Source organism: Psammomys obesus, unplaced genomic scaffold (genome assembly GCF_907164565.1).
Source record: "Psammomys obesus unplaced genomic scaffold, mPsaObe1.curated_primary_1811, whole genome shotgun sequence".
Taxonomy (NCBI): Eukaryota; Metazoa; Chordata; class Mammalia; order Rodentia; family Muridae; genus Psammomys; species Psammomys obesus.
The window spans coordinates 272497-289300 of record NW_026596162.1 but is presented as its reverse complement, the minus strand read 5'-3'; the positions used below and the strand labels follow the sequence as shown (position 1 = coordinate 289300).

Sequence of the window (16804 nt, the reverse complement as noted above, 5' to 3'; positions counted from 1 at the left end):
AGAAGCAGCCTGTCAGTCACTTGGATAAAGGCATCTGAAGCCTTCTCCCTTGAGGTTGTGTCTTAATGGCTGAAGCCTAGCCAGTCCTCAGGGTGCGGGGACTTCACGGTGAAGTTAGCCTGTACATAGGACACAAGCTACTCTTGTGCCTCAATGACACTCTTGACTACCACACCTTGGTGGCCTCCTTTCCAGCCAGAGCTTTAGTCTGAAACAGCAGTAATCACGGTTGCCCGTGGCTGTTATGAGGCTACACAAACGGTGCGCTGTATCGAAGGTTCTGGGTATCCATTGCATTAGCTGCTTCCTTCACCTGCCTCCCATCTCTGCCTGTACTGAAAGGAAGTGCTATAGCCCTGAGCTGGCTGGGATCCAGTGCATATGGCACTGCCCACTGGGACCAGGCCTCTGCCCTTCTCTTCGGCTGAGGACTGCTCTCCATGGAGGGAGGGTGACCAGCTGACTGGGGAAGCAGAGCTGGGTCTCTGAAGCACTCGTCTCCGGGCGCTGGGCAGCGCCCACCTGCCAGATGTATGAGGTGATGCCGATGAAAGCCCGCTTTCCAAGCTCGTGCTGCAGCAGTCCCTGTTAATGCCTCCAGCATTCACATTGCTTTTCTTTTGAGACAGGGTCTTGCTGGACTGGAACTCACTATGTAGACCAGGCTGGCCTCACACTCACAGATTCACCTGTCTCTTGCCTTCTAGGTGCTGCGTTTAAAGGCACATGCCATCACATCAGGCTGGCACTTACATTTTAACTCATTCAATACTGACAAATATTTGTAAATTAGGTGCTTTTTTATAACAGTGGTAGCACTTTCATGATAGCTGTTTGTAGCATCCTGTGATAGCCGAGTGTGTATTATCTCCCTTAATCCCCGCAAAAACTTTCTGAAGGAGGTATCAGTATGTTCTCCAGAGGCCAAGTCACTGCCCAAAGCCATCCTGTCGGCAGGCAAAGACCTCAAGCGCAGGTCTGGGTGACTCCTCCCCATGCAATCACCCATGTGGGACAGAGCATCTAAATCTGAGCACATAGCCATGAACAAAAGACTCCTGTCAGATCACAAGTACAGAAAGGAGATTAATTAAGTCCAGATGTAAGATGATCTCCATATTGGATTCTCTGTGTGAGAATGTGCTTTTGAATCGTTTAACACAATTTCCCTCTCTTTATTGCCTTCTTCCAGAAAGCACCAAACTTTATACTTTCCTGGGGAATGGCCTCACATGGTTTTGTTTTTTCTTTCTTTCTTTCTTTCTTTCTTTCTTTCTTTCTTTCTTTCTTTCTTTCTTTCTTTCTTTCTTTCTCTTTCCTTCCTTTCTTCCTTCCTTCCTTCCTTCCTTCCTTCCTTCCTTCCTTCCTTCCTTCCTTCCTCTTTCTTTCTTTTTAATAGCACTTTTTTTCCCCCTGTTATTTTAAAGTTCAAAGAAACACATTTTAAAGATTTGGTACTGTGCATGGAAACTGCATTTCAACAGCATCACTGAATGGCACGGATTTGGTCTTTTGAACTTAAACCAGACATGTAACATTTCCAAAGTCCCTTCCATGGCAAAAGCTTTGACATTAAAATGATTCATGCTGGAAAGGATTACCTAATAGATTAACCTGTCTCTTCAGACACACACATTCTGTAACTAAAAGTCTCCAGGATTAAATCCTAGCAACTATATGCTTGCAGCAGTTACAAAAAGAAAAAGAAAAAAAGGGGGAGAAGAGCGATTCCACAGCTTGCTACAGTGTTCACCAATGGCTCCCGTGTTAGAGCTTCTTTCCCGGTATGGAGGGAGAAGCGGTGGAAGCTTTAGAGGTGGGGCCTAGGGGAAGTGCATAGGTCATTGGGGTGTGCTTCTGGAAGAGAGGGAAACTCCAGTCTAGTCCTCTTTTTCATTTTTGCCTAGGAGCAAACAGCTTTGCCTTGCCAGGCTCTCCTGTCATGATCCACAGCACCACCAGCCTTAAAGGCAGTAGGTTTCCTGAGTCATGGACCAGAACCCCCAAAACTAAGTCATGATGCATCTTTCCTCTCAATAAGCTGATGATCTCAGGTGCTTGTCATAGTGACAGAAGCTGACTAAACACACAGCTATGTAAAAATAATCTTAAAGATGTTAATTCCTGCTGGAAATCCTATTAATTTTTCAGATAAATAGAAGGAGGTATTTTTCCACAGCTACGGTTATATCACTTGGTCCTAAAGATGGAAAGAGAATTGAACAGTCTCCCTCACTGGCTTTGCTGGGGCTGCAGATCATAGCAGAGACTTCCTCCTGCTTTGTCCTAGAGTAAGATGAGAAGCTGGTGGACCCAGGCAGATAGGGGGAGAAAACCTGTCTATTATGGTGGCTCTTTTTCTAATAGCCTCCTCTTCAATTAGAAAGTAGAACCAGAGGTTTCTGGCAGACAGATCTGTGCAGCCCCATATGCAAAGAACTGAAGGGAAATGAATGCTGTTAAATGAACCTTTATTTGTTAAATGAACCTCAATATGAACCTTTATTCACACGGTCCTCTCTGGTATTTACACTTATTATACAGGGATTCATATTGTGTATGATGATCAGTGTCTGTTCACACAATAGCAGTGTGAGGATAATGGGTGGGTTTAGTCATCATGGAGGAATGCTGGGAAGTCAAGGGCAGAACTCAAGCATGCCCTGCAATTAGTGAAGGAACCATCAGTCCCCGCAACGTACCATCTGGCAGATGCCTAAACTGGTTTATTCCGTCCACCCACTTCTCACAGGTTTTGGCAAAGTAGTCATATCCATATAGGGCTTCCAGAGGTTTCCTTGCCTTCTCGCTCCATTTAGAAACATCTCGGATACCTGAAAAACCGAAGTGTGAACAAGCATGAGTCCAGCCTCACACTAAAGTACTATCTGGAAGTAACCTAAGCCCAGGCCACCTCTGGGCATCATGTTCACTGTCCCACCTGCTGCGAAGACCTTCCCCAGTGCCTGCCCGGCTCACTCATATCCTCTAGCTCTCTGCTCAGATGTTAGAGCCCCACCCCCACCCACATGCCCTCTGTGACTTTCCCTCTCCATCTGCCATGCTTAGCACTTATCTGCTTTGCAGGGCTTTCTGCCTTGTGCTTGATTGTCCATCTCCCCCTAGGGATCATGCCTAGTGCAAGGGTTTTATTTTATGTCTTGCTAAACATTAGACCCTAGGCTGGGCCTCCCACTAGAATAACATGATAAATCATTAGTGATTGAATGAAAGTAGACCTGAGTTGAATGTTTTCTGCTAAAGACAGTAAAAGGAAACATTTCTTTAATTTGTGTCTCCAGAGTAAGAATGATATTATAGTTATCTTTTGGTTCCTAAAGAGTTGTGTAACAGTTTCCCCCAAGATTGAAGCCTTTCATTCTGGAGAAATCTCCTTAAACAGAAAGGCAAACTACTCAAAATAGCTTCAGGAAGTCCCTGAAACTGACCAGATTCACTAGGCCCCTACCTGCGTGAGTAAGCTATAAAAGCCGAACATCCTCTTCAGACTAAAGAAAGCTGAACTGCAAAGAAGATTCTCAGAGAAAAACTGCAAAGAAGACCCTGAGACCGGACCAGCTGCCTAGAAGCAGAAACCAGCTCAAATGCCTGGAAGAGATTTGGACCAATTGAGGAACACCGAAAGGACACTCTCCAACCTACTGAGTTGCCTGTGAGCTGTGCAGTGTGCTCCAAGTTCCCAGCTTTGTGAGCTGTCACTTATACTGGGGAGGACTTTGGTGATGCAGTTGTCTTTGAGTCATTTCTGCTCCGTGGAAGTAACCCCAATAAAGCTCATGTTCACCAAGTTGGACTTTAGTGAAATCCATACTTTGGTCTGTCATGGGATCCTTATCTGGGGTGAGTTGACATGTGTGTTGCAGCTCTCCAGAACAAGTTTTGCCACACAATATTGAGGGGAAACTGTTTCTAGGAACCCCTGTGGGCTCCAAGCACTATAGATACTCCAGCATAATGGGTGCTCCATTATGCAAAATTGTAGAGAATGTGCTCGGCTCCTCCCAAATACTCAAGCCATCTTTACATTCTTTCATTTTAACGCATGTAATTTAAATGCTATATAAGTAGTATACTATACTGCTTAGGGAAATCATGACCAAAAATGTCTGTATACGTTCAAAGCAGAGGTAACTTATTTTTCAAATATTTTTGGCTGTGGTTGATTGATCTACAGATGCAGTGAAGGGGGCCAGCTGTTTAGAGAAGCTTTTCTGGTACACTGAGAAACAAACAATGATGCATGTAAATTCTGCTGAAGAAATAGAGTGTAGAGCTAATTATTAAGTCTAAACTATATTATAGGCGATGAATTCATAGTAAGAGCTAACCTCTACCTTTAAACTAATGCAAGTGTGATTTACTAAGCCTGATCTTTTCTGTACTACCTTAAACTCTGTGGTCAAGACTCTGGTGTTCTTGTGTAGAAGAAGTTTCTTTAAAAACTCATTTATATTATGTAAATATGTTTTTGTTATTATCCCAAGTGAATGGGGCTGCTTTAGTTTTTACACAGCTGTTAACTATCATTGTCTTGTGCTCTGGCAGACACTATATGATCTTTGACAGATGCATGTAGTTTAATTTGAAGGACTCTGAGAGGGTATAAATATCTGAGCCAGGAAACTCCAAAGAAGAAGGCTTCTGCTCCCTGTGCTGTTGCTGGTTCATCCTTTTATTGTGTTTGCAGTTGCTGGTTTGCTGGAATGCTGGATATCCTGAAGACTGGGATTGGTACTGGCCCAAAGAACCTGACAACCTTAACTAGCCGGAAGCAGCAAAAGAGCACTATGTCCCCTTTCCCACTAACCTTCTTTTTCTCCTACCTAGTGTTGGAGGGTTGAAAGGTATTAGGAGGTATAAAGTGTGGGTTGGAAGGAAGGTAGAGGTATAAGAATCCAAATAAAATAGAATAAACAGTAACACTAACACTCTTGAACATATTAAATGCTGTGTATGAAAGTGTTTAGCGAATACATGATTAAAGGACACACCAGAAAGATCAGCTCACACTAGTAACACACACTGACATCAGATGGTAATTTCTGCAGAGTACTGATAGCATCTAGCACCTGGTATGCCTGGGCATACTTGGTGAATGGATATACTCAAATGGAGGAAATCATCATGATTTACAGCTATACTGTTTTCTGAAGAAGGTGCCTGTGTCTACCTCTGAAGACTGGTCTAGATATTCAGAGGGAAGCCAGGATGAATTGACTGCAGAGACTAGAATGGCTGAACTGTCTGGCAAACAGGGAAAAGACTTCAGGGAAGGATGTGGTGAGGTGGGTCAGAAAACCAAGAAGGGGAAAATCAAGACGGGGCAGAGTTCAGAAAAAGGAAAGGGGAGTTGGGAAATCGGGAAAGGGAAAGAGGCTAGCAAGATGTGAAGAAAGCCAGGAAGGTGATGGTGGTGGTGGGGGAGTTCAATGGTAAAATATTTGCACGTGTGAGGCTCTGCGTTACTCCTAGCACCTCTCCTATCCCCCAACTATAATAATAATACTTAAAAATTGCTTGTAGATACCTACACTCTGGCCTGCCTGGCAGACCACACCCTGTGAGGGGCCATCTTGCAGTAGAACAACACTGTCTTTCCTAAAATACAAATTTAAAATTTTTTTTTTTTTGTAGGGGCGTAATGGTTAAGAGTACCAGCTATTCTTCCAGAGGACTCAGATACTATTCCCAGCACCCACACGGCAGCTCACAACCATCTGTAATTCCAGTTCCAGAGGATACGATGCCTCTTCAGTCCTCTGTATGCACCAGGCATGCATGTGGAGACATGCATGGATACGAAACACTCACACAAATAAAATTAAAAAAAAATCTTTTGTGTATGTATGCGTGTGAAGAGATCGTATGCCTGTGGACATGTGCATTTGAGGGCCAGAGGACAGCATCACATGTCATCCCTCCTCACACAGTCTCCTTTGTCTTGAGACAGGGCTCATGGGTCAAGCTAGGCTGCGTGGTTAGGGAGGCCTGTCTGCTTTTCCAGCACTAAGCGTGAGCCACTACACTCAGCCTTTCACACGGGCGCTGGGACCGGAAGTCAGGTCCTCATGCTTCCGTGACAAGTACTTTACCAACTGAGACTTCTCCCCAGACACACAAAACACAGTTCTCATGCTTTAACAGAGTCATATAAACCAGCGAATATGTACGAGTGAGTGTGTAAGAAAGTCAGCAAACCCTGACAACAGGGCCAAGGAGGAAGGGTGTGTCTGGATAAGGATGCTTTGGCAGATTTTCCCAATAACATCTGAGAATACAATCCATTGGCGGAAACCAGGCCACCACAGCCATAAGCGGCACCATGAGAGAGTCTCAGCAATGTAGTGAAGAGTCAGAGAAGGCAGTGCAAGCAAGAAATCATGTTGTGTGGCCTGTTGACAAATCTATGTTGCTTGGGAGCTTATGCCTATGTGACCAAAGCACGATGGAAAAAAAAAAAAAAACCTTTAAAAATCAATGAGGAAAACCAAGCTCCTTGTGATGTGAAATCCGAGAGCTTTTGGGAGTGCAGGAGATGAGAGTTCAGCAGAGTGTCCCCTGGCGAAGAACAGGGGCTGCTGTGAACAGTACGAGGTGCTTTAATGGATTAATCGCATGTAGATTTTTGGCATGAAGGCTGTCTGTGGGAATGTCAGATCTGCAGCAAGCCTCAGGATCCCAGAGGAAAGGGCATAAGATCTCAGGGATGGGAGATTCAGCTGCTGCTCTTACAAACAGTGGTTGAAACACAGGCTTGGAAATCAGACTGATTAGATGGAAGTTTCAGCTCCTAGACTTCTGCTGTATGAAATGGGGCAGGTTACTTAACCTCTCTGTGCTCATTTCCTAATCAGAAAATATGAATTTCATGAACACTCTAGAATAAAGAGTAAGCAGTTACACGAAATTTGCTGACAATGGTGCCTGGCATGCAAAACGTACTCAGAAGGATAGCTTTGTATTTATATATTTACTTTTGTTAATTTATTTAAAAAGGAAGCCATTTTTGTCCCAAAGCATAATCACTACCCAAAATTAGTAATTATGCTTCATAGGCAAGTGCCCAGAATAACCAGTTGAATCAAACTGCTTGTTGATTCAAAACATAATTTGGATCCCAAAAGAAACTGATATATTCCCCCCTCTTCCCTTTATAGCATAGAATCCACACTAAACACTAGAACCACAATGAAAACTAATTAATTAAGTTAATTCAGTAAGCACCCAAAAAGTCTGCCTGTTCCCACCAGTAAAAACTTGCATAATGTGGTGGTCTGAATATTTGAATACTCGCTCCCTAGCTAGTGGAACTGTTTAGGAAGAATTAGGAGGTGTGACCCTGTCGAAGGAAGTGTGTACTGGGGAGTAGACCTTTGAGGTTTCACAAGCCCTGCCATTCCCAGCTAGCTCTTTCTACCTCCTGCTTCGGGTGCGGGTGTGAGCTCTCCGCTACTGCTTCAGCACCATGTCTGCCTGCCTTCTACCATGCCCTCACCACGGTGGTCATGAGCTCCAAACGAAACACTTTCTTTTATAAGTTGCCACGGCCGTGGTGTCAGAAAAGGGACTAAGACAGATGAGACAGGGCTTTCGTCTTAAGAGCCTTACAGTCAAGAGCTTACAGACAGCATCCACGGCCCAGCAGCTGCCCTGGTCTGCCAGAAACACTGCCAGCACTCCTGGTTTCCTAAAAGCGCAAAGCGCTGAACTTCACAAATGCTGCGCTCTCCCAGGATGCTGCTCATCACTAAGGAGGCTCAGTAGAAGAGATTAGCAATAACTAACGTAGACCAGAACAACTAGAAGACGCTGCAGGGGGACTGCCGGCATCGCTCCTCACTGTGTGAAGTGTTTTCAGTCAAACAGGCACGCGTGGAGTGCAGGGATGGTGACAAGCTGACAGTGAATCTGTTCACCAAGAAGGTTTCTGAGGACCGACAGCAGGCAGTGGACAGAGTGTAATAGAAACACTGGGCTGGCTGGAGAGATGGCTCAGTGGTTAGAGCACTGGCTGCTCTTCCAGAGGTCCCGAGTTCAAGTCCCAGAAACCACATGGTGTCTCACAACCATCTATAATGTGATCTGGCACCCTCTTCTGACGTAGGTGTACATGCAGATAGAGCACTCATAAAATAAATTTAAAAAATCTTTAAAAAGAAAAGAAACATCGGGCAAAGGCACGGTTTGTGATCTGGGTAGCATGTCGCAGCCCCAGGTAAGGCGGTATAGTTCAGCATCCTTCTCACATCGCCACACAGCTTGAAATGCAATGACTGATTGCTCTGGAATTTTCCATTAATGATTTCAGAATACAGCTAAGTGAAGCCATGGAAAGTAAAGCCGAGGTAACAGGAGGCTATGTTCCAGCCTGAACCACTGGGTACTATGCTTCTGGGTGAATCATTTACCAGGGTAAGACATTTAGCAAGAGGAAAGACTGAGTTCAGGCTGTAGACATAGAGGAGTCTCTGTATGGCAGCCAGATAAAGAAGAATCAAATGAAGAGTCCACTATGGGGGGCTTGGAAGCCAGGAGAAGTCAGAGAAGGGCATGGAGTGAGGACGGAGCGCGCCTTGCAATCTAAGCTACTCAGGAGGCCGAGGTAGGAGGACTGCTCCAGCCTAAGGGTTTGAGGCAAGCATGGGCAACACGCTGAAATGCTGTCTTTAAAAGTGGGGGGGGGGGGGGGGGGCAGATGAGGCTTGTGGGATAGTTCAGTCAGTATAGCTCTTATCACTCAAGCATGAAGATCTGAGTTTGATCTCTAGAACCCAAGGAAAAAGTCTGAATGTAGTGTACACTTATAAGCCAGAAAGCAGAGCTAGGCAGATCCCTGGGGCTCACAGGCCAACCAGTGAGCTCCTGGTCCAGTGAGAGATTCCCATCTCAGAAAACAAAACACACCCAAAATGGACCTCTACCCTCCACATGCACGGGCACGTCCACATGTGTGCATGTAAGACTGTCCACACACACACACACACACACACACACACACACACACACACACACAGTGAAAGAGAAGCAAGGATGGCTCTTGAGGACCTCAGTGGCATTGCCCCACATTTCAAAGCCACAGAGCAAGCAGAGAGAGACGCTAGGGCCTTGACAACACAATGCTCGGAAAGCCGACCCAGAGGAAGCCGGAGAAGAGGGTGTGAGCTGTACCATGAACATTAGGAGACTGCTTTCAGTGGCCACAGAGAGCGCTGGGGGAGAACACAGAGGAGGCAAGTGTCCAGAGGGTTTGGTTACATGGAAGGCACCGTCTCTGCTGGACTGGAGGAAGTGGCAATGGTTTAGAGAGGGAAACAGATATCCTAGACAGGGAAGAGTATTGTGGGATCGAGAGAGCTTTGATTTTGTCTCAGAAAGCAGGAAAAGCAAGTCAGAGCCATTGTGATGGGGAGACTTATCCTACAGTGACTGAGGCCAAGGAGTAAAGGGTAACAGTACCCGGGGCAAAGTACCACAGTGTGCGCATGCGCAAACCATTACAGCCCCCCCCCCCCCCAGGCTTACAGGCTCTGGGACACCTTCCCAGGTAGTACCTGGGAACTGGGTATTGGGGTGAATACTGAGGAGGGTGTGGCTGGGAGAGGGCAAGGTGCATCTAGGGAAGGCAGCTTATCAACGCAGGAAGACCACAGGAAGATGGGAATAAAAGAGTCAGAAAGTGGAGTTGAACCAGACTGGCAGGGGCCTGCGAAGCTGAGGGGACTTCTTTGAAGTTACTAAAGGATTTTTTTTTTTAAGTGGGAGATGGAATCGCTTGATTTTTGCCTTACAAAGGATTTTCCCCCCTATGGAGGACAGAATAACCCAAGAAGCCGAGGTTCTGAACTAGGGGTGGGGGTAAGGAGGATGGGGGAGGAGGATGTAACTCAGGAGTCAGTGTGTGGCATCAACAGAACAAAGTCACCGTGAGATGCAGAGCTCAGATGACTGAGCCCTCAAGGGAGGCATACCAGCATTCAGAGGGTGTGGGCTGTTAGCTGAATGAAAGTGGGGAGGCAGTGAGTAGAAGTGGGGGCGGTGTTCAATTTTAGAACAAGACAGTCCCTGTCCCGGGGTATAAAATAAACTTTCACCAACTTAAAAGAACTGAAACAGCACAAATGCCTCCCAAGAATCAAATACTAGTAGCAGAAAGATATCTAGGAAACCCCAAGTGTTTAGAAATTACACATTACATTCCTAAGTATGTACATGTGAAAGTATAACCTGAAGAGATACTAGAAAAGATATCTTTTGATGAGTGGAAATAGAACACAGTAAATTTGTAGGTGCTGTGACAGCTAATCTTGGTTGTCAACCTGACAGCATCTGGAACCAATTACACCCCAAACTGCTGGGCACTCCTGTGGGGGATTTTCTTAATCAGATTATTTGAAACAGGAAGAACCACTCTATATGTGGATGGCAGCTTCTGATGGCAGCCCAGATGTAGGGACAAGGAAGAAGGACATTTCTTTTTGCCTGCTTGCCTTCACTCTTGCTGGCAAGTCCATCTATCCTGTTGCTGATTGTGCTGGCTACTTTTATGTCACCTTCACACAAGCTAGAGTCAGTTGGGAAGAAAGAACCTCAATTGAAAAAAATGCTCTCATCAGATCACTTGTGGACAAGCCTGTGGGTACATTTTTTTGATTGATGATTGATGTGGGAAGGCCCGGCTCACTGTGAGTGGAACCATATGGGCTATTGGTCCTGAATGCTATAAGAAAGCAGACAGAGCAAGCAAAGAAAAAGGAGCAAGCCAGTAGGCTGCATTGCTCCAAGACTTCTGCTTCAGTTCCTGCCCACAGGTTCCTACCTTGAGTTCTTGCCCTGATTTCCTTTGGTGATGGAGTGTCACCCAAAAGTTGTGAGGTAAAATAAACTCCTTTTCCCCATAGTTGCTTTTGGTCATGGAATTTTATCATGTCCTAGTTAGGAATCCTAACTAGGATACTACAGCTTTCCTTCATCAATATTCAAACCATCTTCACGATTCTAATGTAGACTGAAGACCAGTGGTTGTCTAAGAATCTTCCAGGCCTTCAGAGTGGGATCACTAAGACAGCCAGCCTTGCCAATGGAGACACTACTGGATTCTCAGTTGCTCCATGGTGAGAGAGCCCTTGTTGGGCTACCCAGACTGCTTCTTGTAAACCAGTCTATCCTCCTTATATACACAGGTGCTTAGATCCAGCCGCTCTAGAGGAAAATTTACAGCATTAAAATGAGATATTAGAAAAGAATAAACATCTCAAACCAATAATCCAAAATTTTTGCCTGGAGATTGGAGGAAATAAAGCAAATCAGAACCCAGAGCAAGCAGAAGGAGAATGGAAACAATGGAAGACAGAAAACAAAAATGAGCCGACACTAGGTGCTGCTGCTTTGAAAAGATCAGTGACTGGCCAGGCAAAGAATTGGTGACACAGATGACCAATATGGATGAAGGAGGTATGTCTACACACCTTCCCAAACTTAGCGAGTGACTCAAATGTCTAGAGAGTAGTAAGGGAGGGCTACGGACAAGTAAACAGTATCCACTGTCTGTAACAATATTATACTTGCTTTGGTGAGAGCCATTCAGCAGAGAGGGTCAGAAGGACCACAATGCCACAGAAAGAGAGAGAACAGAGATGCTTGGTTTAATAAAGTTGTGGGGTGGGGTACAGCGTGCTAAGGAGGAACTACAGGGAAAGGGGGCAATGCCTTGGAGGAAGAGTAATGTTTACCCATTGAGGTGGAGAGCAAAGTTCCAGTAAGAGAATGCAGGAAAAGCAAAGGCATCTAGGGCCAGAGTCAGCAGGGGCTAATGGATGGCAATGGTGGAACGGGAGACTCTGAGCCAGGTGGGAAGACGATGAGGACAGACAGAGGCCAGATTAGGATTGTTTTCTAAATCATCTGTCACTTAAGAGTTTCAGATTGCCCTAAAAACAGGAAGACAGTAGAGAACTAGGACTCTAGAACAGGATGTGGCCTCCAAGTAATGGGAATGCAGAACACCTGGACGAGACTTAGCCTGAGCAGAGCTCTGCAAACTTTTCTGTCAGGGCCAGGGAGAAAATATTTCAGCCTCTGAAGGCCAAGACATCCACCAAAGACAGCATATAGACACAGCTGAAGAGAGAAAATGCTGGGTCCCCTGGGAGTGAACCTCTTCTGTTAGGCCATCTTTGGTTTAGTTGAGACACAGAAAGCTTTCAGTGAGAGGCGGGGGTGGAGTGGGTGGTGATGTGCCAGGGAGGCTGCTAGAAGTCGCTGGAAGCCGAGGTAGTGTCTTTTTTGCCCCAGTGACCCCCACACCCTGGGGAACACCTCTCTTCTTCTGAGAGCATGATCTTCCCAATTCAGAAGGCTTGCTAGAGGCTAAACAATGCCAAGACTGGATGCCCCCCATATGCTCTGGCCATTGGTGTTACCCAGGCAGCAAAGCTGGGAGAAGAAGGAAAATGAGGAAGAGACAGATGCCCCAGCTTCGCCTCCAACTCATGGACTAACTTTTCATTGGTGCCTCAGATTTACAAAAGCAAGTGTCAGGCTGGAGTTGAATCACAGGCTGCAGGTCACTGGCCCCACTTGTATGCCCCTAAAAACCTCCAGGAGAAGCTCAAAGGAGACCTTGGCCAAGAAAACTGCAACCAAAACATAGATTCATTGTTTAGTCTAGTGCTTCCTTTAATATTCGTTATAGTCATGTATTCATTCACTTGTGTTTTTTATGTTGTGACCAGGTCATGCTCTATTGCCCAGGCTGGCTTCAAACTCAGAATTCTCCAGCCTTAACCTCCCAAGTAGCTGAGGTTTGCAGGCGTGTGCCACCCCAACCGGCTTTTACGTTGCTTTAAATGAGGTTATGAGTAACACTTCACAGCGCCCCCTTTTTCCTTCAAGCTCACTAACCGTGGCAGTGAATGTAAACACCGCCTTCCCAGAGCTGTGGCCTGAGTCATCCAAGTTTCACTTCTGGAAATAGAAAACGGTCCATTTCTAGGTTAGTTAAATTATATGACTTTTATGAAAACTCATTCTTTTTGACCTTAGAGCTGAGAATTGGAAGTGGATGAGATATGATTTGTCAGTCAACACACATCAAAACAAGAGGTGAGGAGGGAGCAAGGAGGATCGTCATGACTCCGCCTTGGCTGGCAGAACTCACCCTGGTAAAGCCTGCTGTCTTCCTCCGTGATGTAGGCATTCGCTCCCCAGATCACCATCTTGCGGATATAAGATGGGTACTTTGCAGCAGCGATGAGCGCAGTGATGCCGCCATCACTCCAGCCCAGGAGGGAGATCTGCTTGAACTGCAGCGCCTGTGGGCAGCAGAGCAGGAGAGACAACATGGTGCTCACCTGTGGCCAGCCACAGCAGAAAGCACGGCACAGTTATCATTCCACTTTGCTGAAAGAACCTGGGTGGTGATCAGAATTCACAGGTCTGCCACTGGGAGACCTGTCGGCCATTCGCTTTGCTACAATATAACTGTCATAGAACCTGGAGTACACAGTATCATTTTTGACTTATGCGGGAATTATATATTCTGGTTGGATAAAATGTCAAAGTACAGAATCAGCAGCAGCGACCCGCTGTATTTGGGTATGGCAAGCACTGTGTGTGGATGCACTGAGCAAGATTCAGAGGGCGAGTCTGTGGACTGGAGAGGAGCTTAAGATAAAATTCATCAGGAAATCACTTACCGGGAGACAGACCCAGGTTATACACAACATTGCTTATAATCACAAAAAGTGACAGATGTTCATGAATAACTGATAACAAAAAGTAACTTAAAATCAACTCTCTTGTACCTACTGGGGTTGTATTCCAAGGCCCCGCCTCACCAGGGATGCCATGAGTACACAGATGGTACCAAGGGCTATACAGGTACATGCAGTATTGAGTGAGTATTCTGAGCAGGGAATGTCTTAAAAGTTGGGTAAGATGGAGGCAGGACGGGTGGGCAGCATCACTCACAATGTCATGGGATTTAGAACTCAGGACAGAGAGCTACAGATAACATCAATGAACTTGCATTTCAGAAAGACAGAAGGAAATATTTTGAAAGTTTTCTCATAAGTAAATGATAAGTGTTGGGGCCGGGGGCCGGATGTGGATAGTTGTGTTGGCGAAGTGTATGTGGTACAAGCATGGGGATCTGAGTTCTCTCCCAGGATTCATATGAAAAGCTACATAGTGGCACATGCTTATAATCCCAGCTCTGAGGAGGTGGAGACAGGAGGATCCTTGGGGCTTGCTCGCCACCCAGCCTAGCCTGCTTGGTGACCTTCAGGCCAGTGACCTTGTTTCAAAAAACAAGGTGCAAAGCAACTGACCAGCAACAGTTGATGCAACAGACATGTTTAGCCTGATTTGAACACTGCGCGGACATGTGTTGGAACCTTTATTAATCCCCTGGCACATACCAATTTTTCATGTCTTAATGTAAAAGCTAAAAGTAAACTTATCTTAAATGATAAAACATTACAAATTATGGATTAATTATTTCTGGAACTTCCATTTAATATTTCCAGATGACAGCTGACCCATGGGTAGCTGAAACCACAGAGCATGGAGAGGGCACAATGGCGTATGTTCACCGGGAAGGAAACAGCATCTCCTTGACACATCTTCAGTGGAAGAAGCACTCTGGAAGGAGGTAAGGTATGGTGTGATGCCGTGAGTAACACACACTTGTAAGCCCAGCATGCAGGAGGCAGAGGCTATCCAGAGCTAAACAGCAAGGTCCTGCCTCAGAAAACCAAAATTACCAGACAAAATACTGTGCTTGCTAAAAGCACCAACCATCTCCTCATCTAGGCCTATAAAGTGATTAGAGGAAGAATAAAAGCTGGATATTTCTCCATCTTCATTTTGCATCTTCTTCACTTTGGGTTGGATTCCTGCTCGATTCTGTATGTAGGCATGTTAAGCATTCGAGGAGCAACTGTCCAAAAGCTGGTGGAACCTAGCCAATCTTAACCCTGTACTGGCTAGTTTTATGTCAACTTGACACAAGCTAGAGTCAACAGAGTGGAGGCAGCTTCAATGGAGAAATGCCTCCATAAGATCAGGCCGCAGGCAAACCCATATGGCATTTTCTTAATTAGTGAGTGATGGGGAAAGGCCCAGCCCGTTGTAGGTGGTGCCATCCCTGGGCTGGAGGTCCTGGGTTCTACAAAAAGGCAAGCTGAGCAAGCTATGATGAGCAAGCCAGTACCTCTCCACAGCCTCTGCATCAGCTCCTGCTTCCAGGTTCCTGCCCTGCTTGAGTTCCTGTCCTGACTGTCTTTGATTATGAACTGTGATGTGGAAACGTGAACCAAATAAACTCTTTCCTTCTCATGTTGCTTTGGTCATGGTGTTTCATCACAGCAATGGATGACCCTAACTAGGACAACCCCCTCTAGACTGAAGGCACAAACGTAACAGCAGTGATGACATCTTACTGTTGCCTTTTACCTGGACACACTGCCCTAAGCTTGACTAAAGTTAGCTTAGATCCCAGGAACCGCAGAACCTCACAGACAGATCACCCCATGAAATGACCCCCTCAGCATGGGCAGTCACAACTTCCTCGGGCCACCAAGTAGAACCAGAACTGAGATAACACCAGACCATCCCTTGGCCAAGGCTGCTTAGTTATGCAAATTTCTTGCTGCCTCTCCAATTCTTGGGCTACCTAGACGCAAATCTCATGTCAGTCCTCGAAGATGGGCTGAAGGGCTTACTCTCTACCTTCAGCAAATGGCAATTTTGTTCAAAATGCCTTCCCGTCTCTTCACCACCTCTCCCTGATTTCTTTGGAGTGAGTGGCTACACCTGACACACTGGACGCTGTGGAGTTGAACCTGTGGCTTAGGACCCCAGTTACATCTGTATAGAAGTGTGCGTTTTGCTGTGTGTGGTGTAATAGGCCCGCAATCCTAGCATGCCAGAGGCTGAAGCAGAAGGGTTGAGCACTCATGGCCTGCTAAGACTATACAATGAAAACCTGTCTCAAAACAAAACAACACAAAACAAAACTAAAACAGCACCGATGTATGCCATGAGACTAGAGGGCCAGGCAGAGCCTTGGTGTCTTCCAGTAGCATCGTTAGATAGCTGGGCTCTGTTTCTACTTGGTCCTGTAGGTCTTCCTTATAGAAGACTCTCATGGTAATATTTATTACCTTCGTAGAAAGGAAGAACAGCAGGAATTAGAAATGGAAACGGGCCCACTCATCTTCCCCCACTCCAGCCCTTCTCCGGGGCTCACCTTCATCAAGCCAACAGCATCCTTTGCATCCCTTTCAAAAAAGTCCCGTGGGAAATCTCGATCTGGGGGTCTGGAATATCCGTATCCCCGAGGGTCCCAGGCCACCACTGTGAAACGCTTCTTATTTAGGTTCTGAAGCTGAGGCGAAAAATCGGTCTTCCCAGTTCCTGAAAACAGCCACCCGGTTAGGTCCCGCTGAATGTTCTCAGGGTAGCCAGCACACCACAGCGAACCAGAAGCAATAAACAAGCTCAAAACGCAGCTCTTGGTTTTCTTCAAAGCTAGCCAGGAGAAAGTTGTCTTTCAAAGGCCGACTCCACCCAGAGACGGATTTCCACTCCCGATGGAGTGAGGACCTGCCTCCGGTCTCCCCCTAGCGGTGATTTTGAAGAAGACATAGGTCCAGTGTGAGGCTCAGGAGCAGTGTTTTTGTAGCACTTTGGACACAGCCTTTCAGTTTAGTCCTTATACCCCCTCCTTTGGAAGAATTAACTAAACCATATTGAAACGAACTTTCATTTTTGATAGTTTCTG

At 46.0% G+C, this 16804-nt stretch overlaps 1 protein-coding gene across 1 annotated transcript in view; it reads right to left on the bottom strand.

The window, feature by feature from the left end:
• The window catches only part of Bphl (biphenyl hydrolase like), a 34659-nt gene that overhangs the window by 8385 nt on the left and 9470 nt on the right, over positions 1–16804 (bottom strand). Inside the window, exons 3-5 of the mRNA XM_055595146.1 lie at positions 16271–16437; positions 13178–13331; positions 2703–2834 (exon numbers count right to left, since the gene is read on the bottom strand). Of these exons, the coding sequence (XP_055451121.1) occupies positions 2703–2834; positions 13178–13331; positions 16271–16437 (453 nt within the window). The remainder of the gene's footprint in view (positions 1–2702; positions 2835–13177; positions 13332–16270; positions 16438–16804) is intronic.